Source organism: Mercenaria mercenaria, chromosome 1 (assembly GCF_021730395.1).
Source record: "Mercenaria mercenaria strain notata chromosome 1, MADL_Memer_1, whole genome shotgun sequence".
Taxonomy (NCBI): Eukaryota; Metazoa; Mollusca; class Bivalvia; order Venerida; family Veneridae; genus Mercenaria; species Mercenaria mercenaria.
In genome coordinates, this window is record NC_069361.1 from 83,558,168 (window position 1) to 83,581,278 (window position 23,111).

Here is a 23,111-nt window from a genome sequence, read left to right on the forward strand (position 1 = left end):
TTCTACCTCGGATCGCTCGAACTTCGAAAATTCGAACTCTCGAACTCATTTGGTGGTCCCCTTGGCACAATTACAGTGATAATTACACCTATTCAGTCGAACAGACAATTTGTCGCTTGTGGTTGAATGGCTTGTGTTTACAAAGTTTTTCACACCTCTGCCTGACATTCGCCAAGCTTCCCCTTTAACCGGCGCGTGCGTAATTTTCACACGCTTATGTACTTAGCGTCGGTATAAGACAAACAAATTAAACAAAGTGACTTTCGCTCACTGCAATGCTTTAATGAGCTTTGATTATCACAAATAAAATTTATTAAGATAATTGAGCAATGTCTGTCTTTATTTTTCTGCATAAAAACAAGAGATCTGATGTCAATTTTTATACTGCTTTAGCATGGCTGAACAACTTAGTAAAGGACCTGGAAACGGGGGGATAGCTAAGTCGGCTACTGGAAAGCAAGGTACAAAACGAAAATTAGATTCCAAAACTTTAGAAACAAAATATAACGCCATCATCGAATGTGAAAAAGGTCTGAAATCAAAAACAGAAATCGCTAAAATGTTTGATGTTCCAAAAAACACGCTCTCTGGCTGGATAAAAGTCAGAGTCGATCAAGGAGGGTTACGCTAAATTTGGTCCAAAACGACGAAATATGAGAACGGTAAGTTATTTAAAATACTTTATTGTTTATTATTAATCTTGGATCTCTTAAAAATATTTCGAATGCATTTATAATTAATTTGAAATGTGTAATTTTTTTATTTAATGTAAATTTTTTATGAAAATTTCAAAGGACTTAGAATGTGCATTGAAGTTTAAACTTACATACATGTAATTTTCTTCATCATGATTAACAAACAAACCATTTTCATGTAAAATGAAACTGATTTCATTGAGTGGAAAATGAAATGAAATGAAAGGAAATGAAATATTTAAATAAATAGATAAATAAATAACAAATGTGTGAAATGATTTGCAGAGACAGAGAGAGAGAGAGAGAGTGTGTGCTCAAATTTGCTTCATATAAACGGCACCTTTGAATTATCCATACAATGATAATGCTGTAGTCCAGCATATCTTACAAATATCGGTAGATGCAAGTGTAGTTTATCATGATTCTCCTTAAGCTGTGACCTGATAAACCCAAGTAGTCTCTCTGATAGCAGACGGCTGGATGATAGTTATAGTTAACATTATGAGCTTAGAGTATACGCATTGTATTTTTATATATTAAAGTGACCATATAACATTGCTGGCTTCTTTCGTCTGTTCCAAAGATATTACATCTGACGACGAGGATAAAAATGGTTTAAAATAAATTGACATTTTACTTTTGCAAACTGTGTTTATTAAAACTGATAAATTATGGCGAACATTGGCAAATTTGGTGAATTTAAACCAGACAGAGAAACTTTTCAAAACTATGTTGAAAAGATGAAACAGTACTTTAGTGCAAATGGAATTAAAGACGAAAAACAAGTTGCTGTATTTTTGTCTGTTATGGGTCCAGAGCCATATGGAATTTTAAGAAATCTAGTGTTAAAAGGACATTATATGCCAAAGCCATTGGTTATTTCAGGACGTTTCAAGTTCAATAAACGTAACCAGAGAGAGGGGGAGAAAATTGCAGATTATGTGGTGGCATTGAGAAAGCTGACCATATCCTGTGAATTTAAGAATTTTCTACATGATGCCCTCCGGGATCGGCTAGTTTGCGGCCTGAAGTCTGAAGTTATCCAGAGGAAATTGTTATCTGAAGATGATTTGACATTTGACGGTGCATGTCAAATTGCGACAACCATGGAGATGGCTTCTGAGGACACAGCGAGTTTCCAGCCTCAGGGTGCGGCTGCTAACATTAATTCCATACGCCACAAAGAGAAGCACAAGGTGCATAAAGGTTTTCAGAAAAATGTGCACACGAATACTGGCAGAGGTGGTCAAGGTACAAGTATACGATCTAAGGAGTGTTTCCGGTGCGGAAATATGCACGACCCGGACAAATGCCGTTTTAAAACATCCAAGTGTTTTAAATGTAAGCGTAAAGGGCATGTAGCCAAAAAGTGTTTGGCAGGGACAGGATCGGCGAAATATGTTGACTCCTCGGATAGCGAAGAGCTAAATAGTGTACATCAGTTTCGGTCGTCGGAAAACAGTTCTGTTAGCATTGTCTCAGAAAATGTGTATAAAAAGGCCTTACGAGACTATCCAATAGAAAAAACTAATTTGAAACTAAGTCGTATTCGGGGGATAAAATTGAACTCTTAGGTCAAATAACGGTGCCTGTGACATATGGTGAGAAAACGTATGAACTTTCCTTAATCATAGTGAAAGGAAATCGACCGGCATTATTTGGGAGAAATTGGTTGCAGGAAATTCCATTGAACTGGAAAAGTATTTTTCATGTGCAATCTGCGGATTCGCTTGAGAGTGTGAAAACGGAATATGCACACCTTTTTGAAAGTGAAAAAGGGCACAATTTATCTATAAAGGGTTTTAAAGCGAATATCAGGCTACGCGACAACGCAAAACCAGTATTTTGTAAGGCTAGGCCGGTACCTTACGCGGTCAAGGAAGCCGTGGAAAAGGAGTTTAATCGGACGGAGAAATGTGGGATAGTTTACAAAGTAAACAAGAGCTGTCTGATGACAGCGCGCTCGACTATTCGAAGAATTGATTGAAGAATTGGGTCAAAATATTTCCACGGATATTCAGACAAAAGAAATAATAGATTAGACAAACAATGTTCCTGTATTACTTCGATTTCGATAAGTCTTGCACTAAATGGCAATATATGAGCCAATTTCAAAGTCCAAAAAGGGCCATAATTCAGTCAAAATAGTTACGTACTCTTGCCTACAGATGGAAATCATAATGATAAACAAGTGTTCGAAGTTTAAAAGCCATATGTCAAACAGTTTTGACAAAACATAGACTTGTATGAAAACAGAACCAATTTCAAAGTCCAAAAAGGAATATAATTCAGCCAAAATAGATGACAGAGTTATGTTCTCTTTCCTACAGATAGAGACTATTATACTAAACAAGTGATAAAAGTTTCAAAGCCATATGTCAAACACTTTACAAAAAATATGAACTGGTACGGAAAACTTAACCAAGATTTCTAAGTCAAAAGGGGCCATAATTCAGCCAAAATCCTTGATGGAGTTATGTACTCTTGCCTATAACTGGACATGGTGATGGTAAACAGGTGTTGAAAGTTTCAAAGCTTTATCTCAAAAGACTTTGTCAAAATATGAACTGGTACGAAATATTAACCCAGATTTCTAAGTCAAAAAGGGCCATAATTCAGCCAAAATCCTTGATGGAGTTATGTGCTCTTGCCTATAACTAGACATGGTGATGGTAAACCGGTGTTGAAAGTTTCAAAGCTTTATCTCAAAAGACTTTGTCAAAATATGAACTGGTACGAAATATTAACCCAGATTTCTAAGTCGAAAGGGGCCATAATTCAGCCAAAATCCCTGATGGAGTAATGTACTCTTGCCTATAACTGGCCATGGTGATGGTAAACAAGTGTTGAAAGTTTCAAAGCTTTATCTTTAAAGACTTTGTCAAAATATGAACTGGTACGAAAAACTTAACCATGATTTCTAAGTCTAAAGGGGCCATAATTCAGCCAAAATCCTTGATGGAGTTATGTGCTCTTGCCTATAACTGGCCATGATGATAGTAAACAAGTGTTGAAAGTTTCAAAGCTTTATCTCAAAAGACTTTGTCAAAATGTGGACTGGTACGAAAAACTTAACCAAGGTGTGACGCCAACGCCGACGCCGACGCCGACGCCGACACCGACGCCGACGCCGTGGTGAGTAGGATAGCTCTACTTATTCTTCGAATAGTCGAGCTAAAAATAGTGATTGGGCTACACCCCTGGTGGTAGTTCCCAAACCTGATAATAGTGTTCGTATATGTGGAGATTATAAAGTAACCGTGAACCGCGAAATCAGTGAAGAACAGTACCCAATACCAAATACAGAGGATCTATTTGCGACGTTAGCTGGTGGGGAGAAATTTTCAAAGCTAGATTTGTCCCAGGCTTATACTAGAGACCGTACCATAGCTCTTCGCATACTTTGATTTTTCAAACTAAAGTGATTTTTACAAGTGCACCGGTTACGATAAAAATGTAAACAACGGACTCTGTCTATGAAACTTTGAAATGAATGAATGACAGTCGATCTCAGTCATAATACTGATTGACAGTGAATGCTAATGACTCCATGTGTTGCAGAAAGGTATTTAGTTTGTAACTGTAATTTCCCATCAATTGAAATCCTCTCAAAACTGGTAAAATGATTACTTATATTTGGACAAATCTCATCGTCTTTGCCGTTCGGCAGCTGCAAAAAGGGCAAATATAAAAGATTCAGTGTAAGTAATATTTCACTGGTACTGCCAGTTAGTAAGTTCATACTCTGAACAACACGTCAGAGAAATTTGGGCAGATTTGACCAATTATGACGTTGGCAGCATTAGATCATATTTTTTCTTTACACAAAAATTGCCGTTAGGTAACAAAGCGAATACGCCGGTAATCCGGAGTTCACCGATTATTGTTCCAGTTCACGCAATGTAATCCAGCAATTAAACTGCATAGCTATTAGCTACTGCTGTTATAGGGAAGTGGTAGAGTGTCTGCCTTAGGGGTGAGAGGTCCTGGGTTCGAGTCCCAGTAAGAGCTTAACTATTTAGATTCTGCTAAAGCATAGTTTTGCTGTTAATAGACTGTTCCAGATGTTCTAAATTTTTAGCACACAGTATCATGGATCAGTATTTAGCAGTCCAGATCAAAGTTGAATGTTAAATCAAATGTACCCAATTAGAAAATATTGACTATATTATGTCCCTTTGATGTTTATGCTCTCCATGTTCAAGAAGAGTTACATTTCCTTGATCACAAAATTTTCGTTATCATGAAAATATTAAATGCTCATAACTCCGCACTTCTGGTTAAAATATTGTCTATATTTCTGTTTTTGAGAAATATATGGACATTTCTCTTCATTTCAAAGCTTTTTAACTCCAAACCTATGATTTGAAAAACTTAGGTACTATCTCTACTTATACACAGTTAGAATTAGACAAGGACTCTGAGGAGTTATTAACGGTGAATACACATATGGGTCTGTATAGATACCGAAGACTTGTCTACGGTGTGAGCTCGAGCCCAGCTATATTTCAGTCAGTTATGGACAAAATCTTGTCGGGTATCCGCATGTTGTGTGCAGAATTGATAATATTTTGATAACAGGGCCGGATGATGAAACGCATTTGAAATGCCTACGAGAGGTACTACGTCGGCTGAGTGAGCACAATGTGAAACTTAAAAAAGAGAAATGTTCCTTCTTGGAGGACAGAGTGATTTACATGGGACATTTTGTAGATAAGAACGGAATACATGCTACAGAGGATAAAATAGAGGCGGTACGAAATTGTCCAACACCGACAAATGTCAGTCAGCTGAAATCATATTTAGGACTGATAGGGTATTATAGATCATTTCTACAAGATCTAGCAACGGTTCTTCATCCTCTACATCAGCTTTTAAAGCAAGGCGAGAAATGGTCATGGACTAGTGAATGTGACAAAGCATTCAATCAAAGCAAGGATCTGGTAATAAACAGCGGTTTATTAGTTCATTATGTCATGAAAGAACCAGTGACACTTGCGTGTGATTCTTCACAATATGGAACAGAAGCAGTCATACCACATATCATGGAAGACGGCAGAGAAAGGCCGATAGCTTTTGCTTCAAGAACGTTAAGCCAGAGTGAACAGAATTACTCACAGATTGAAAAAGAAGCACTGTCAATAATATTTGGGGTGAAAAAGTTCCACAAATACTTATATGGCCGGAAGTTTACGTTAATTACTGACCACATGCCGTTGACAACCATATTGGGTCCGAAAAAAGGGATACCGACATGGCAGCAGCGCGTATGCAGCGTTGGGCTGTGACATGTCAGCCTATGATTATGACATAGTGTACAGGAAATCTGCTGATCACACGAACTGTGATTTTCTATCGCGATTACCGATGAACACTAGTTATAAAGAGGACGTTGACTTTGTTTCATTTATCACAGATATACCGTTGAATGCCAAGGATATCGCGGAGGCTACACGAAAGAACCCTATACTCAGTAAAGTGTATGAGTACACACTTAATGGATGGCCAAAGTACGTGAATGATCCTGATTTGAAACCATACTTTTTCAGACGAAATGAACTTTCAGTTGATAATGGAGTTATTTTATGGGAATTACGAGTGGTCATACCCGAACCGTATAGAGAGCAGTTGCTTAGTAAATTGCATGAGGAACACATGGGAATGTGTAAAACTATAGCTCTAGCGCGCAGTTATTTACGGTGGAATAACATTGACTCAGATATCGAAAGAACGGTCAAAGGATGTGCGACATGCATGTCAGTTCAAAATTCACCAGCAACAGCACCACTACATCCATGGAAATGGGCAACAAGGCCATGGCAACGTATCCACATTGACTATGCCGAATTCAAACAACAAGTATTTCTAGTTGTGACGGACAGTTATTCTAAATGGTTAGAAGTAATTCCGATGAAGCCAACAACAAGTGAGAAAACCACTGAAAAATTACGTGGATTGTTTTCTACATGGGGTTTCCCAGAAGAATTTGTGAGTGATAATGATCCTAGGTTTACATCTGCAGAATTTCACATGTTCATGAAAAATAATGAAATAAGGCATACTTTAGTCCCAGCATATCATCCAAGTTCGAATGGAGCAGCGGAAAGAGCCGTTCAAGTTCTGAAAAAGAGCCTTAAGAAACAATTATTTGAGGCGAGAAACAATGGAAAGAACAATACTTTACATTACAGGTTATCCAACTTTCTGTTAAGGTTTTTTTGTTTTTGTTTGTTTGTTTTGGGTTTAACGCCGTTTTTCAACAGTATTTCAGTCATGTAACGGCGGGCAGTTAACCTAACCAGTGTTCCTGGGTTCTGTACCAGTACAAACCTGTTCTCCGCAAGTAACTGCCAACTTCCCCACATGAATTATCAGAGGTGGAGGACTAATGATTTCAGACACAATGTCGTTTATCAAATAGTCACGGAGAACATACGACCCGCCCGAGGATCGAACTCGCGACCCCGCGATCCGTAGACCAACGCTCTTACCTACTGAGCTAAGCGGGCGGGCTGTTCTGTTAAGGTACAGAAATACTCCTCATTCTATTACAAAGGACTCTCCGGCTGTGTTATTTTTGAAGAGCCAATTAAGAAGCAGACTTACTTTGCTTAAACCGAATAAAGAGTTGGATATTGAACAAAAACAGGAAAATATGGCGTCAAGTCATGATAGAAATCGTAGTGTCATGAGACATTTCGTTGAAGGAGATACCATGTTGGTAAAAACAACTTTACCTGGCGGGAAAAAGTGGAAATGGTTACCAGGAACGGTTACAAAGCAAAAGGGACCAGTAACATATTTAGTTAAAGTTGGGCCTAAAATCAGATACTGTCATTTAAGGAAAAACGAAGCAAATTTCCCACAAGAAGATGAGAACTTGAACTCTGGAATTCCATTCATATTACCAACAGGACTTAATATCTCGGGAAGTAAAAAACGTGAGAATATTTCAGATAGTGGACACTCTAATCTGAAACCAGGAATTCCTTCGGAAAGTGGATCAAAGTAGATCTGAAGGTCAATCCTTAATTGGCAATGAAACTGAGATTACGAGAAGATAACCAACACGTGAACGAAAACCTCCTGATAGACTGAACTTAAAAGTGTTTTTTTGAGTGGTTCAATTAAGATACTGTTAATTACACCACAGGGATATCATGTTTATTTTATCTGTCTGTGTCCTTGTAATGGCATACCTGAGAAACAGGTGTTTAAATATTGTGCTAAGGATATGCAATTAAGGTGTTTACTTGTATTTCATTAGGGAAATATTTTCACTATCTGTGTTCATGTTAAACTCTGAGAAAATAAGATAAACATAAACACTTCTTTATGAGAGAGAGAAATGTAGTATATTCATTCATGATTCTCCTTAAGCTGTAACCTGATAAGCCCAAGTAGTCTCTCTGATAGCAGACGGCTAGATGATAGTTAGTTAACATTATGAGCTTAGAATATACGCATTGTATTTTTATATATTAAAGTGACCATATAACATTGCTGGCTTCTTTCGTCTGTTCCAAAGATATTACAGCAAGTAATGAATGGCCAGAAATATACTATAGTGACTGTGACTGTAGCTAAGAAGGCATATTCATTGATTCTGCAGTCTAGAGATGAACTTGGTAACATAATTGTTAGAATGGGTGTATTCACACAATCTACTCTATCTGGGACTGTAGGAAAATTAGTGAAGGGCAATGGTCTTGCAGAACTTGTAATAGAATCAGGAATTTGTGCTTGTGGTTCACTTGATGAAGTATTACCAGGTAAACACTACAACTGCACCCCAAATGTATACACGACTTTAATTGAAGCTCTTGAACAGCTGCTTCTACGCAAGTTTGAAGAGATAGCATCCCGCAAGGAAAGCATCTCAAAAGACACATCCCTAATAGTTCAGAAACGGGCTGGCTGAAAGTCCATGTCAAGAAAGGGTGTTTTGAAATAATAACTCCCCTGACTTTGAAGAGTATTTCAACAGATATCAGCAGTTCAAATCAGAAAGGGTGAAAATGGCAAAACTGCTCAATTTTGGTTAATGTATGTAGACATAATTCGCATGATATTTTTGCTCATCAAAGCGACAATTATTAATGCTCTTGATTTATATATAGCCTCTCTGTACAAACTGTGTTCTTTTTTGTTTGTCGCATTTGACCACTATAATTACGCCCGGTAATTCCCATTTACCTGTGTTGACATTGATAAATATTGATCCAGCTGCAGAAGTAAGTAAGTAAGTAAAGACTTTATTTAGTGAGGCTACACATTTGGCTTCCCAATTTTCAATGTTGGCCCCAGAAGAGCTACTCCGAAGTAACAATTTTATTTATCTAGGCCATCTCAAGAAATGCTGTAGATATTCGTAATATAGACCAGTCTGAGGGTGGCATAATTGGTTTCAGTAGAAGTCCTGTCCGAACACAAACCTGCTCAGATACATAGGAATGAAGAAGAAGTTAACAACGTTATCATGGCATAGAATCCTTCAGAAACCCATTCCAGGCTTAAAATCCAACTTATATGAACTTTACTGAGTGTTTTCTGATATTCCTGCGAAAGCAGAAGTCTCTTAAAGACAATGGATGAATTTATTAAAAGAAGATTGATAAAAAATCAGTTCATTTCCATGACCCCATAAAGAGAAGCAAACTTAAAAACATTTGCCACAGCTGAAATACAAGGAAAGTAACCAATTCTTAAAACAAAACACCACAGATAAGAGCAGAAGTAACGTGTATGAACCGTTGGTACCTTTGGCTGTTCTGTAAGACATAGATCTAGAATTGACACTTTCTTTTCCTCTAGGACCTGTCCACTGGCTGTTATAGCTACTGCAGGTGGAATGCCAGTGAAAACAGACATGTCAAAACTACCTCACTATGTAGAGGCTAACCAGCCGTCCAAAAAAATGACGTTGTTTTGGTGTTTGACGGTAACGCCATGCTGCAAAGAGTAGTAACCATCTCTGCAACATTCCAAGACGTAGCCGAAACTGTGTTCAGTCAATTACCAAAGATAGTTTGACGTGTCAAATTCTTACTGTCTCGAGTCGAAACCAAAATACCACGTGACTGGAAAGCATTCATGTCAAATAGTGAAAACAAAACACAGTTGATCAATCTAATTTTCGAACATTGAAAATGTGATTCTATGCACCAAGTTGGAGGGAAGACCAATGTATTTTGAAAATGGTGAAAAGTGTTATTTACTCACAAATGAAGATGGGAACAAAGTTCAAGCTCGGCTTTATGTACCACTGAACTCTATACAGGAAGAAGCGGACACAAGAATTATGTTCACTGCTTAGACATCAGTACTGTTAGTATTACACGAAAGATGACAATCAAAGTCAGATCCCTAGCTACAGACGTGTTTGTGTTATTGGTGATATCTTAACAAATACGAAGAACTGTTTTATTTGACACGGGGAAAGGCAACAAGAGACGCCTTTTAAATGCTCACAACATCTAAAAAAGCAAAGGAGAAAGAATCTGCTCAATTTTACTCGCGATACACTGTCTGGTTTACACAACAAGTGCTTTTGTTTGCACTGGGAAAGTAGCACCGTTCAAATTAGTAGAGAAAAAACAGGGGCATGTTGCAAACTTAGCAGAAGTAAGTCATACTAGTACACATCACTGTTCCGATGACTCTTTTTACGGCATCCATCGAAAATATTGTCTGCGCAATCTATGGATACAAAGACTACATACAAACATCAACAAACTTATATACTAGTATGGCATGTTTCTTGAAAAGTATCAAGTACGTGCTATATAATTTGGACATGAATCTATTGCCACTGTGCAATTTGTTACTTAAAATGCACATGGAACGTGTGAACTATCAATTGTCCATTTAGACTCATACTCATAAGAACTACCCAATTCTACCAAAAGGAGATAAAAGGATCAGAAAAATTGTTGAAATATGACTGATGTTCCGATAATATAGTACCTCAAGAACTAGCTGAAATTATTTGTGACACCAGCAACATGCGATGGGGATGAGTCTGATGATGACTATGAAGGAGTAGAGATGACCAATATAACTGACACCATAATATACTAAACAGACAGTGATTACGGCGAGTTAGGTGACTGAAAATATCAAACTGAAAAAAATGTTTAATAAATAGCAGTAAATACTAAATTGCTTATTACAAGATAGCAAAAGAATGATTAATGCTACAACTTAATTGTTTCTCATTTCTGATTCATGTGAATTGATTTGGTTAAGCATATAAGCAGCTGTAAGCATGTATTATTCAGTTACTAAAATACACATTCGGTAACGTATCGTAACGTAGGTTACAATGTCAGTGCTGTGCTACATGCATTTCAATATGAAACTAGCGCATAACCTAAGTCTAAACATCATTATAAGGATTATATAAAGAATCTATTGACTGAGAAATGAAAAGTTATATCGAGAATTTTAGTAACGTATATAATAATGGTAACGTACTTTGTAAGGAGACCTGCTGACCTTTTTATCTTTAACAAGGGAAGTGGCTGATAATGTTGGTTGAATATATCTCTAGTATAATATTGCATCTGGCAGTCGTAATTGCTAAAATATTTTCATTGTTGTTTGGAATTTGTCAAAAATGTTAACTAAGCACTGTCCATATTTGGTGGAATCTATTCTTAGGTTTGTATCCAAGGGTATTTTTTCAAGTTTTCATTGGTTGCTTATTACGCAAATATATATTTTTGAAAACAATAGCCATCGCGCATGTACTAAAAATCGCCCAAACGGACATTAAGAATTTATACACTGAAAGCGAAAGACATACTTTTTAGTTTGTTAAAATAGATTTGTTTTTCTGAGTTTACGAGGGAAATACGTGGCATTGTTCAGTAAGTTTGAATTTTGTTTAACTTTTTATTTCTAATAATTTTAGAATGATTTTTTGCATAGTTTTAGTAAAGAAATACGGTAATGAGCAAACAACATTTTTCACTTATTGTTTGTTGCTTTTTTTGACAAGTTCACGAAGTCCTTTGTTAGAATTTAGAACTGATTTTCATTTTTCACATTGTTTCTTAAACTTTTCACCTTTCATTATATTAAACATGTTTATTTGTATTTGTTAATTCTGTACTATTACTTATTATATGTTATTGTTAATTTTAGATAACCGTTGTTGATGTACGATATTGATTGTGGTACTAATAAAAGACTTAACGAGTATATTGAATAGTCCAATTGTAAACCCCTGGAACTCAGATATATCAGGCTCGTGCCAGTGTAAATGGTGCGAGGCCTTGACATTCTTACAGTTATTGAACAGTCATTTTTGGATTAAGTTAAATTCGTAAGTGGGCTTTTAGTATCATCATGTCAGTAGCTGAGTCTACAAGTGTAAGTGACAAAAGAGCATTGATTAAGTCATGTGCTTCGAAATTCGCGAAGGCAATGAAAGCCTTGGAATTAGCTTTGATTGGCACAGATGATGGGAAAATATCACAACTGAGAAGAGAAGTTCTTGACAGTTGGAATGTTTATGAAAAGGAACTTAGTGATATTGATGTGTTCGATCAGGAACAGCAAACACAGCTCCAACGATCATGCCGACAGAGCCTACAAGAGCTGGATTTAATACTGGAGCAAGTTAGCCAGCGAATTGGAGCGATCGACGAAACTCTATCGTTGACGCGCTCACAAAGTCGCCATAGTGCTGCGCCATCCGAACGCAAACGACAGCGGGCAGAGCTGAAATTAGCGCATATCCGCAGACGTCAAGATTTAGAAAGACGGCAACAAGATCTTGAATTTCAGCAAGCAGAAATAAGGCGTGAAATGGAGAAAATCGCGGTTGAGAACGATCTGGCTAGGATCGAAATTGAAGACGACAGCGGAAGTTCGAGCAGTAATAGTGTTGCGTCGAACAATGTAATTCTGCCCGAAATGAGGCAGAGTGCTAGAGAAAAGACAGAGGCGTACGTGCGAAGTATTCCCGACGTGACCCCTACTCTTGGTCAGCCGGAATTAAACGTAGTTGCAGCATCCAATCCCAAACCCAGTGACAATGATCTTTTCAATGGATTTATGGCTATGACATCTAGTGTACAGGAAAGTTTGAACTTACCAAAACCAGAGTTACTGACATTTAGTGGAAATCCAGCGGATTATTGCAAGTTTATCAAGAACTTTGAAACAAACATTGAAATGAGATTGAAGGACAATAGATTAAAACTTAGTTACTTAGTGCAATTTTGTAATGGTGATGCTCGTCGTAGCATCGAAGATTGTGTTGTTTTGCCATCAGATGAGGGGTATGTAAGAGCGAAACAAATCCTCCAAGGCAGGTATGGTAAGCCTCACTTAGTTGCTAGGTCCCATGTTGAACGACTGATTGATGGTAGCCCTGTTAAACCAAAAGACGTACAAGGCCTCATGAATTTGTCGCTCGACATGGAAAAATGTCAAATAACACTTTCGCAAATAGGGTTTGTTTCTGATATCAATAATACTGAAAACCTCAAGAAAATAGTTAGGCGACTACCCATGCATATTCGGTCAAAATGGGCCGAACGCGCTAGTAGCTGATCGAGCAGGGATCCGAACCGAATTTCAATGACCTGCTCACCTTTGTCCACGAGCGAGCTATAGTAGCAAAACAAATGTATGGTACAAGACTTAGCCAGTGCGTCAAAAGGCATGTATACGGCAAAGGTTAAATCTGCCCCCAAAGGCACTTCTCCTCGTGATAAATATGTCACGCTATACTACTTCTACTTCGGGTAATTATTCGGGCAATGAGACACCTCTGTATCGCCAGAGAAGTTTATCTTGCTTTTACTGTAAAGAGGCTCATTAAACTGATGCACTGCGAAAAATTTAGATTAATTGAATTAGGAGAAAAATTAAATTTTATCAGAAAGCACAAGATGTGCGAAAATTGTCTGAATTTTAAACACCTGGCTAAATTTTGTCGCAAAGGTAGTTGTTGCGAGATTAATGGGTGTAATGAAAAGCATCATACGATGATTCATAGTACTTTGAATCATGACGAAAGTCAGACATCGGGGAACAATAATTGTTGTGCTACAAATGATCCACGGAAGAATAAGGTAAGTTTGCGTATTGTGCCAGTTATTATCGAAAATGGGCCTGTGCATGTAAAAACATACGCCTTATTGGATGAGGGTAGCGATGTTACATTGTGTACGGAAGGGTTAATTAAGAAATTGGGAGCTACAGGTACACCCCGAGAGTTTAGCATCACAACCGTTAATAAGTCTTCGAACGTAGGAATGGGGTTGAACTGAGTTTTAAGGTAAGTTCTATTGATAGAAGCGAGACGGTGACCTTGAATAAGGTATGGTCAGTTATCGCCTACCTATTTCACTTAGATCACCCCCTGATTGTTCGCAGGTTGGAAGTGGAAGCATTTAGCAGATATAAGCTTGCCACGGATTAAACAAGGTCAGGTAGAGTTATTGATTGGCAGCGACACCCCAGAGGCGTTCTAGGTAGAGGAAGAAAGGAGAGGAAATAGAGGTGAGCCGTACGCTATACGGTCGATTCTAGGTTGGAGTATACTTGGACCGACAGGTAAGACTGTTTTGTCTACAGATATGAATGTAAACTTCCAACAGACTTCTAGTGTGCAAGAGGAGATTGGATAGGTTATGGAAAACCGACTTTCCGGAATGCAGATTAGACAACAGCACAGGTATGTCGTCTGAAGATCGACGTGCACTATCAATCATGGAAAGAACAATAGAGAAAGATGGCGGACATTACAAGATCGGACTACCATGGCGCGATGAAAACGTGAATTTACCAAATAACAGAGTGTTGGCAACTACCAGACTTGCGTATTTGAAGCGCAAACTTCAAGGTAATGAGGATTTATATACAATGTACCGAAGCACGATGAATGATTATATTACAAATGGGTATGCTACTCCTGTTACAGATGCAGACGTAATGGAAACTGGTAAGGTTTGGTATCTTTCGCACCATCCAGTTATCAACCCAAAGAAGCCAGGAAAGGTAAGAATAGTATTTGACTGTGCAGCTAAGTATAGAGGTACGTCGTTGAATGATAACATTTTACAGGGTCCAGATTTTATGAATAGCATTGTAGGAGTGCTGATACGATTCCGAGAGGAACCTGTCGCTCTTCTAGCGGATATTGAGGCAATGTTTCACCAGGTAAAGGTACAAGACAGTGATAGGAACTCACTTCGATTTCTGTGGTGGCCTGATGGTGATCTAGAAAAAGAGCCATGTGAATACTGTATGACTGTCCATTTATTTGGAGCAACGTCGTCGCCTAGTTGTGCAGCATACAGTCTTAGACGTACAGCAAGTGATAACGCTAAGGAGTTTAGTGATGATACAGTGAAAACGATAGAACGCGACTTTTACGTCGATGACCTTCTGAAGTCAGTGACAGATGCAAAGGTAGGTATAAAACTTTCTTCTGAACTCCGAGATATCTTATCTAGAGGAGGGTTTAGGTTAACAAAGTGGTTATCTAATAATAAGAAATCATGGATTCGATTCCAGACATGGAGAGGGCAGGCTCGACAACGAAGATCGACCTTGAAACTACCCCACGAGTTAAACGTGCTCTTGGACTGCAGTGGCGCATAGATAAAGATGAGTTTGCATTTGATGTAAGTCTTCAACAAAAGAGTCATACGAGACGTGGTATATTATCTGTTGCAAGTTCGTTGTATGACTCCCTCGGGTTTGTTGCACCGGTGACTCTTATTCCAAAGTTGGTCTTACAGAATGCTTGCAGGCAACAGTTACAGTGGGATGAAAGGGTATCTGAAGCCGACGCCGAAAAGTGGTCTCAGTGGTTAATGAATCTTCCAGAATTGTCGAAGGTAAGTATTGACAGGTGTTTGAAGCCAGGCAAGTTAGACAAATCTTCCAAGATAGAGTTACACATGTTCAGTGATGCATCTGAACAGGCGTACGGATCAGCGGTGTATGTGAAGATTTACGACGCCGAAGGAAACAGTAAGTGTAGTCTCGTTATGGGAAAATCCCGGTTGGCGCCGATTAAATCTATTGCAATACCTAGGCTGGAGCTAGATGCGGCAGTGCTTGCTGTGAAGTTGTATCGGTTAGTGAAACAGGAGTTAGATTTGAATATAGATAAAAGATACTTCTGGACAGATTCTATGATCGTTCTGGGGTACATCCAGAATGAGAAAAGACGATTCAAGACTTTCGTTGCCAATAGACTGGCAATTATTCATGATGTAACAACGCCGCAGGACTGGAGGTACGTACCTACAAAGGAAAATCCTGCTGACTTGGCGTCAAGGGGCGTGCACCCTCACGAAACGGATAAGCTTTCAACGTGGCTTAGAGGTCCAGAATTCCTGCAGTCCGATAGTTCACACTGGCCAGGGACCCCAGGCCTTGTGACGATAGATGTTAATGATACAGAATTAAAGGCAGAGGTTAGTACGCACGTGACACAAGGTAAGTGTGATAAGAGAATAAATGATCTTTTGGGAAAGTATTCCGACTGGAATAAACTACAACGAGCTGTAGCTTACATTCTTATGTTCAAACAGTACTTCTTTCAAAGAAACTCGAGATCAAAAGAAAGTTCTGGAACTTCAGTAAAACGCGGGTGTTTGACTATATGTGAGATTCGAGAAGCGACCAAAGCTATTCTTAAGTTTGTACAAGGGAATACGTTCGATATTGAAATAAACAGTGTCATGAAAACAGGTCGTGTTCCAAAAGTAAGTTCTCTTACCAAATTAAGCCCCGTTTACATAGGAAGTCTCCTGAGAGTCGGCGGACGACTTGATAATTCCGACTTACACAGTGATGTGAAGCACCCGATTATTTTGCCAAACAATCACCATGTGACGAGGATTCTGATTAGGAAATATCATGAAATCAATGCGCACATGGGCGCTCACTACATTCTGTCGTTGATTAGACAGAAATACTGGATTGTCCATGGACTTAAAACTGTGAAGTCGGAACTGAGCAAATGTATTGAATGCAAGCGAAGACTACAACGTCCCCAAACGCAACAGATGGGCCAACTTCCAGCCGAGAGACTCACACCAGACAAAGCACCGTTTACGTACGTTGGCGTCGATTATTTCGGTCCGATGTATGTGAAATCTGGTAGGAGGCATCTGAAAAGGTACGGCTGTTTGTTCACTTGCTTGACTACCAGGACGGTACATATATAAATAGCCCACAGTCTTGACACGGATTTTGTTTATATGTGCCTTACAGCGGTTTGTAAGCCGTCGAGGACGCCCGTAAAGATCTTCAGCGATAACGGAACAAATCTTAGAGCAGGAGAAAGGGAGTTACGAGAATCAGTTCAGCAATGGAACCAAAGTCGCTTGTCTAAATATTTCCTTCAAGAGACGATTGATTGGCACTTTAATCCCCCTTATGCAAGTCACATGGGTGGTGTCTGGGAAAGGTTGGTAAGATCAGTCAAAAATGCGGTAAAATCGGTTGTTCGTGAACAGCTTCTGCGTGACGAAGCTTTAATGACACTGATGACGGAAGTCGAAAAAATACTGAATGATCGACCAATAACTCAGGTAAGTGATGACTCACGTGACCGACTACCGTTATCTCCAAACAAACTTCTTATTCTGCGCTCGAACTCGTGCATACCACCTGGTTTGTTTGAGAAGGACGATAGCTATTGCAAGCGTTGGTGGAGACAAGTTCAGTATCTTGCAAACATATTTTGGAGAAGATGGACGAAAGAGTACATACCCTGTTTGCAGGTAAGACAAAAATGGCACAATGTATATGTAGAGAAATTTGACGGTAAATGACCTTGTGCTTGTCTGTGACGAACCGTCTACACGCGGTCGCTGGCCTCTAGGACGTGTGCTTGAGGTTAGTAAAGGGAGAGACGGACTTGTGCGGTCATGTAGGGTTAGGGTAAATGGTTTAGAGAAAGTAAGACCGATTTCAAGTTTGTGTATTCTCGAGCAACGTGTTTTATAAACATACGCGTTATGGTAGATAGTGTTTGTTTACGAACAAATACTGTAGGTCGTTATAATTCGCGTGTAAATATTTTTGAAATCGATTTTTTGTTAAAATACAATATAGACTATGTAGATCGTATATATTCACTACATTAATGAAATATTACATTGAATAAGTATATTTTTCTTAGTCTCCTAAAGTATTTTTTAAATGAACTTCTATTGAAATTTGAAGGTTCATTGAGGGGCGGTGTAAGGAGACCTGCTGACCTTTTTATCTTTATCAAGGGAAGTGGCTGATAATGTTGGTTGAATATATCTCTAGTATAATATTGCATCTGGCAGTCGTAATTGCTAAAATATTTTCATTGTTGTTTGGAATTTGTCAAAAATGTTAACTAAGCACTGTCCATATTTGGTGGAATCTATTCTTAGGTTTGTATCCAAGGGTATTTTTTCAAGTTTTCGTTGGTTGCTTATTACGCAAATATATATTTTTGAAAACAATAGCCATCGCGCATGTACTAAAAATCGCCCAAACGGACATTAAGAATTTATACACTGAAAGCGAAAGACATACTTTTTAGTTTGTTAAAATAGATTTGTTTTTCTGAGTTTACGAGGGAAATACGTGGCATTGTTCAGTAAGTTTGAATTTTGTTTAACTTTTTATTTCTAATAATTTTAGAATGATTTTTTGCATAGTTTTAGTAAAGAAATACGGTAATGAGCAAACAACATTTTTCACTTATTGTTTTTTTTTGACAAGTTCACGAAGTCCTTTGTAAGAATTTAGAACTGATTTTCATTTTTCACATTGTTTCTTAAACTTTTCACCTTTCATTATATTAAACATGTTTATTTGTATTTGTTAATTCTGTACTATTACTTATTATATGTTATTGTTAATTTTAGATAACCGTTGTTGATGTACGATATTGTTTGTGGTACTAATAAAAGACTTAACGAGTATATTGAATAGTCCAATTGTAAACCCCTGGAACTCAGATATACCAGGCTCGTGTAACAGGCTCGTGCCAGTGTAAATGGTGCGAGGCCGTGACATTCTTTCATACTTGTTCTTAAAACTGTTAAATGATAAATTCTTAAATAATATGTATATGAAAATACTATATTTTAGACATATCAGATATTTTCTTACAATTAAACCTATTGGAATAATTGATATGAGTACTTCTATAAAATAAATGGTAATGTAAATTACAAAATGAAATTGTCGATTGAGAGAACAAAACTAAGCGGGAATATTGACAACAACATACTTTGCATACCACTGAACCCACTTACTAATGATTTTAGTTGTTTCTGCCACATAAATCACCACATTCCAGTTTTAACATTTATTAAATAATTATTAAGGTAACGTAAATAACATGCTGTAATTCATAGAGAACTCGCTTGCCAGATGACAGAATTCAGAAGTATGATCTATAGACAAGGGGCTTCAAAAACAATGGGGTTTACAGAAATCCCTAGAGGGGGGAGGGGGTTCACCTTTCAGCTCTAGGCCTATTACACTGATTTTTTTTATTTTTAATATTATGAGCAATTGTGTAAATATTTAATGTCTAATATTGCTGTTAAATGCTGTTATAAAGAATCGAATATGTAATAGTGTTAGTATCAGTGGTTCTAGTTCTAATATAGAAACTAAACATAGTGCAGATATTTTCTGTTCAAAATAGCTGTGGCTACGAGATCACTTAAGAAAAGTGCTATGCAAATCAACATAAATGAATCAGAGCAAATACCCTGTGCTTCAGTGCCCAACATACGACAAGTTAAGTATGATCTAAATATTGAGAAAGCCCTTTTGAAGAATGCTAGGGCGGCTAAAAGAGTTCAATATGTTTCACACAATTCAAAAGAAGGAGGTTTTGTTGGAACAGCAGATGCGGCTACCTTTTAACTTATGAAATGTGCCTATATTAATTACTATCGACAAAAAGGATCGAAAGTTCAAAACGATATTGATAGTTCCAGCAAGGCTATTGTGAAAATTACAATCTGAATTGAAGAGGAAATTTCTGAAAACAGTTACACAGTAAATCTCTATCCAACAACTTCGCGCATTATTGTAAATAATAAAGGAACTGAAAAGAACTTTGTGTGAAATGATCTAAAGAAGATACATAAAGTAATAAAAGACTATCTTCCAAATGAAAAGTCGATAGAGAATTTGAATAAATTATTGGAAGAACAATTGGCACAAGCAGTAAATTCAGTAAATAACTTCAAGGAAAAAAAATGTACCCGCTACGAATCAACGACAAGAAAACATGACAATGAATGTAAAAAAGAAACAAAAAGAAATCAGTTAAGGACAAAACTACAAAAGATACTGAAACTGAAGAGAATAAAGAAAACATTGAATGCCTAAAATGTAAAAGAAAAACATTAAGCGAAGGAGTATACTGTAACAAAGGAGATCACAGGATATATGTACATGTATCTTCTTGTTTTTGTATGTAACCGTCCAACTGCTATGCATTTATTGTGAAATACTGTCGGTGAGAACCGTTTACTGATGTTGTTAGAAATCGTGGTTCAACCCTTTTGCTACTTTCAATATCATTAAATGTATATGCATATATATTATTGTACATGTAAAAAAAAGGACCAATAAAATATGTTTAAATAAAAAAAATCATTCAGAAACTAGAATTATTTCAAACGCAAATAATCAAACAGGTCTTATCAATACCCCAAAACACAGCAGATCCCACTCCGTACATTTTATCAGGATTTCTCCCATTTGAAGCTCAAAATCACATCCGTGTTTACTAATGTCTGTCGAATGGAAGATAGCAGTACCGATAAGAGACTAGCGAAAAGGCAATTATATGTGCAAACAACTGGTACATAGAAATTTTAAAAAAAAGCTGATATGGAATACAACCTAGGAAATGCAACTGAATTACTAGATAACCCACCTCGCAAAAAAACGAATGGAGGAAAAATGTATATAACCAGTCCTCCATTACATGACTGAAATATTGTTGAAAAACGGCGTAAAACCAAAAGAAAAACAACAACAAAACACATACACACAGAAACGTTATTAAAATGATAGCTTTTCAAATGCATGAAGTATGTTACAAAGAATTTTAAAGTTCACAAATGGCCACCTGAAATAGGTCACATGTTTAAAAAGTGATGAAAACGGTTCAAATATTCATTATAAGAAATTAAAGCATAGCAAAACTTCCTTATAAGAAACATCTATATAAATATAAATTTTGTGTAATAATAATCATCGTGTAAAATTTTGGTTGCAATGTCTGTTTTAAATATTGGTCATCGGCTAGCGTGTGGAACCCCAGGATTGCACATTTTGCACCAAGGGGGCGTTTACTTCTGCACCAAAATACAAAATTTGAAAACGAACTACATTTGTATGTTGTTTTATATTGCCTTAAAAATGTCAAGTCCGCTATGTCCACAGTATTTACGCTAACCTAAGTTGTTAAATCCAACAACAAAGTAAATCCGTTACCACTTTCAGAAATACGACAATTAAGAATATAAAACAAATCTGTTAGAAGATCTTTTGGAAGCAAGGAATGCAACCCAGAAGAATAGTAGCGGACTCGGTTTGATTGAGACTGTTTGAACAATCAAAATCCTGGTGGAAAATTATTTAAACATTTCATTGTAAATATTTTTATGGTTGCTTTTAGTTTAAGAACTATTCAGAAGTGCGTTTAATCTATGTAATTTCAAGCCTCATTACCGCCCAATGCGCAGGTGCCCTCGGGACGGATATTTCTATCCGATTCGTAAACACATGTCTGATATTTTTTCTTGCATATCGTATACATGTTAGCATTTTATTCTGGCAGATTATTTTTCTTGCATACCGTATTTTACATATAACAGGTAGAAAAACACGTATGTAGCACTCTTTCTTATTGCAGAGAATGAACGCAAAACGCGGGAAATTAACGTCCGTAAGTGACGTCATCATGTTTTGCGTTATGCACAATAACAAAGTTCACTTGTTTTATCATTTGTAGCATAACGTTGTGTTTTTACGGGAAACTAACGTATTTTGAATCGGAAATATACAATAAGGAACGGAGAGAAACTACAAGGTACCTGCTTTTTTTCGTATTTTACATAACCAATATATTATCAGTGTATGAACCACTAGTTGTCATTAACAGCACGAGAGTCATCTGGCATTGGGGGGGGGGGGGGGGGGGGGGGTGCAAGATGGGTTTTGTCGGCATGGGTAAAATCACCGGAAACGCCAGTCCGCTGTGCAAGAAAATACATTCATAGCGTGCTATCTCATTTGAAAAAGAAATTAGAAAATCACCTGTCAATGGCACAGGGACTTGAAAACCGTTTCTGATCAATAACTTGAGAACCACTGGACCCAGAATGTTGAAACTTCATAGAATGGTTTGACATGTATAGTAGATAGCTTCCTATTGACTTTTGAATCACTTGACCAAAACTTCGCAATCATTTAACCCAGAACCTTCAAACTACATGCGGTGATAAAAATTACATATATTTACAGAATAGATGACACTTACCTTTACTGGGGTCACTTGAGCTAAGGTCAAGGTCACAGATGTCTGAACATGGAAAAACACTTTCCGATCAATAGCTTGAGAACCACTTGACCCAGAATGTTTGAATTTCATGGGATGATTGGACATGCATAGTAGATGACCCCTATTGATTTGTGGGTCACTCGATCAAAGGTCAAGGTCACAGGGTTGAACATGGGAAACGGTTTACTTGAGAACCACTTGATCCAAAGTGTTGAAACATCATAGGATGAGTGGACATGTCAAGATTATCCCTATTGCAGTCAGCCATTAGTGTCTCTTTGACTTTCGCTGCTATCCCCTATTGACTTCTTGCCTGTGGGGAGGGAGATGGTCTTTTCCACAAACGCATCTTCTAGTTTAAAAATTACCCCTTTCCCCCACCCTTCGAAGGAGGACGGGTATATTGCAAATATTATTGTTTGATGGTACAGACTAATCGGTTTCCGGATGGTAACTCAAGAACGCTTAGGCTTAGGATCACGAATGTTGATCGGGAGGTTTGTCATGACCAGCGGATGACCCCTATAGTATTGATTTTGAAATCTGTAGTTCAAAAGTCAATGTCACAGTGACCCGGAACAATAGAGCTGTTTTGCCAGATAATTAGAGAATACTTCAGTCTAAAATCACATTTGAAATGGAGGTCACTTGTGACTAGTAAAAGACCCCTAATTACTGATTTGAGGTCTGTAAGTCAAATGTCCAATGCACAGTGACCAAATAATTTCGGTTCCTTGTGCAGTTACTGAATGCATCAAGAGGGTATTTCGTTTTTATGAACTCTTATAACCAGAATCTCCAAACATCACATAATTATCAATTATTGCATGACCTTCGCTCACACTTATTGTTATTACCCT

The 23,111-nt window shown here is 37.6% G+C and overlaps 3 protein-coding genes across 3 annotated transcripts; all 3 read left to right on the forward strand.

Annotated features, from left to right (window-relative positions):
- The first annotated feature begins 5,984 nt into the window (after positions 1–5,984).
- On the forward strand, positions 5,985–7,707 carry LOC123564765 (uncharacterized protein K02A2.6-like). Its single transcript, XM_045358571.2, has 2 exons — positions 5,985–6,683; positions 7,252–7,707. The coding sequence occupies exons 1-2, from the start codon at positions 5,985–5,987 to the stop codon at positions 7,705–7,707; spliced, it is 1,155 nt and encodes a 384-aa protein (XP_045214506.2).
- Positions 7,708–12,047: 4,340 nt separating this feature from the next.
- On the forward strand, positions 12,048–13,259 carry LOC123564751 (uncharacterized). The gene has a single exon (XM_045358530.2). The coding sequence runs from the start codon at positions 12,048–12,050 to the stop codon at positions 13,257–13,259; it is 1,212 nt and encodes a 403-aa protein (XP_045214465.2).
- A 459-nt stretch (positions 13,260–13,718) lies between these two features.
- Positions 13,719–18,619, forward strand: LOC123564742 (uncharacterized). Its single transcript, XM_053521582.1, has 6 exons — positions 13,719–13,783; positions 14,312–15,129; positions 15,231–16,829; positions 16,944–17,263; positions 17,487–17,633; positions 18,581–18,619. The coding sequence occupies exons 1-6, from the start codon at positions 13,719–13,721 to the stop codon at positions 18,617–18,619; spliced, it is 2,988 nt and encodes a 995-aa protein (XP_053377557.1).
- Positions 18,620–23,111: the final 4,492 nt, after the last annotated feature.

Coding starts and splice junctions, on each gene's coding strand:
- LOC123564765 (XM_045358571.2), top strand. CDS start 5,985: ATGTCAGCCTATGATTATGACATAGTGTACAGGAAATCTGCTGATCAC. Junction 6,684..7,251: donor GGGGTTTCCCAGAAGAATTT/GTGAGTGATAAT, acceptor TCTATTACAAAG/GACTCTCCGGCTGTGTTATT.
- LOC123564751 (XM_045358530.2), top strand. CDS start 12,048: ATGTCAGTAGCTGAGTCTACAAGTGTAAGTGACAAAAGAGCATTGATT.
- LOC123564742 (XM_053521582.1), top strand. CDS start 13,719: ATGACGAAAGTCAGACATCGGGGAACAATAATTGTTGTGCTACAAATG. Junction 15,130..15,230: donor AGTGACAGATGCAAAGGTAG/GTATAAAACTTT, acceptor ATTCGATTCCAG/ACATGGAGAGGGCAGGCTCG. Junction 16,830..16,943: donor TCCGATGTATGTGAAATCTG/GTAGGAGGCATC, acceptor TGTGCCTTACAG/CGGTTTGTAAGCCGTCGAGG.